At 43.6% G+C, this 1,316-nt stretch overlaps 1 protein-coding gene across 1 annotated transcript in view; it reads left to right on the top strand.

Annotated features, from left to right (window-relative positions):
• prdx5 (peroxiredoxin 5) overlaps positions 1-1,316 on the top strand; it is a 6,856-nt gene continuing 5,540 nt past the window's right edge. Inside the window, exon 1 of the mRNA XM_050034595.1 lies at positions 1-329. Coding sequence (XP_049890552.1) covers positions 234-329 — 96 coding nt within the window. The 5' untranslated portion in view covers positions 1-233. The remainder of the gene's footprint in view (positions 330-1,316) is intronic.

The raw sequence follows: 1,316 nt of genomic DNA, 5'->3' as shown, positions 1-1,316 counted from the left end.
ATACAGATTTAGCAGGCCCAAATCTGGACGCGTGGTTAAGTCCCAGCAGTCAAACTCGAAGTGGGACACTAGTGTAGGTAACAGTGCGGTAAAGTTACACTGGCAACCGGCTTGAGGTGTGTGTGGGTGTGTGTGAGAGAGAAAGAACGCAAACGCAGCACGCCTTTCAGTCAGCACGTCCTGCAAATCTACAGCAGGATCCTACCCAACGCTAGCTAAGTTATATAGCCACAATGCTTTCCATCACAGCCACTGTCATTAAACGCACCCGTGTCCTCCAGCGCGTCAGGCTGCTACACACTTCTGCCACAGCCAAAATGCCCATTCAGGTAAGTTTAGCTACCGTTAACTAGGTGTGCTACATTGCTTACAGACAGACGCGAGTGTGTCGACGTATTTCACCGAAAATTAATTCAACTAAACCACTACAAGCTTCTCCTTTCTCTGTGGAGCTCACCGGGCTAACAGTCCCTCAGAAACCGGTCGCCATGACAGTCGTTAGCGACACAAAACACGTCGTTTGTTTGTTTGTTTATCAACGGTACTTTTTCTCAGCAGCGTCCTCAACACCTGCTGGTGATTTGAACGTAGCATAATGTAAATGTCAATTATTAACATTACACTCCCATGCCATTTATAAACAGCCACCCGGTAAGTGATAGTTTAATCTTATTTTAAAGGCATGTTTATGCTAACTTAGTTGACATTACACGCCCCCTGTCTTGGTTTCCTTGTTTAATACAACTTCAGTAAATGTATGTCTAAGTATCAAGTTAACTTAATTTTGAAAGCGTGCCTGAACTTCACACCAGCCCTACACTGCCCATAAATATTATTTTATCAACGTATCCAGAGGGCTCAGCATGGTTTAAGTGTTTTAGCGCTTGTTGGCGATGTTTTTAAGCACCCAGTGTGAAAAGTGAGTCACTTATTAGTCCGTCTTAATTTCAGTGAAGGCTTTCGGCCATTTTAATGAAGCACATGCATCTATCTGTGTGTGGTGATTTGTCGCCCTACAGTGGCTACCAACCAGCCCAAGAGTCAGAGTAATGAGAGTTTATTGTCAGAGAGGTTTTTACTTACTTAAAAGGAATTTGCCTTGGTGTTTGGTGCGGACAGGACAGGCTGGGATAGGATAGGATACAGTAGGAGAGGAGTGGAGAGGAGTGGAGAGGAGAGAATGGGATGGGATATGGCAAGCCGTTTTAACATTTAATCGCTAGACTGGATATTCATTACTGATATCTGCAACATAATTTTGCCTAGTCAAAACTCTTATTCAAGATATCTGTGATTAGATTTTGACTAGTCAAAAC

Source organism: Epinephelus moara, chromosome 3 (assembly GCF_006386435.1).
Source record: "Epinephelus moara isolate mb chromosome 3, YSFRI_EMoa_1.0, whole genome shotgun sequence".
Lineage (NCBI taxonomy): Eukaryota > Metazoa > Chordata > Actinopteri > Perciformes > Serranidae > Epinephelus > Epinephelus moara.
The sequence above is the reverse complement of the archived record's forward strand: the minus strand, read 5'-3'. Positions and strand labels throughout refer to the sequence as shown.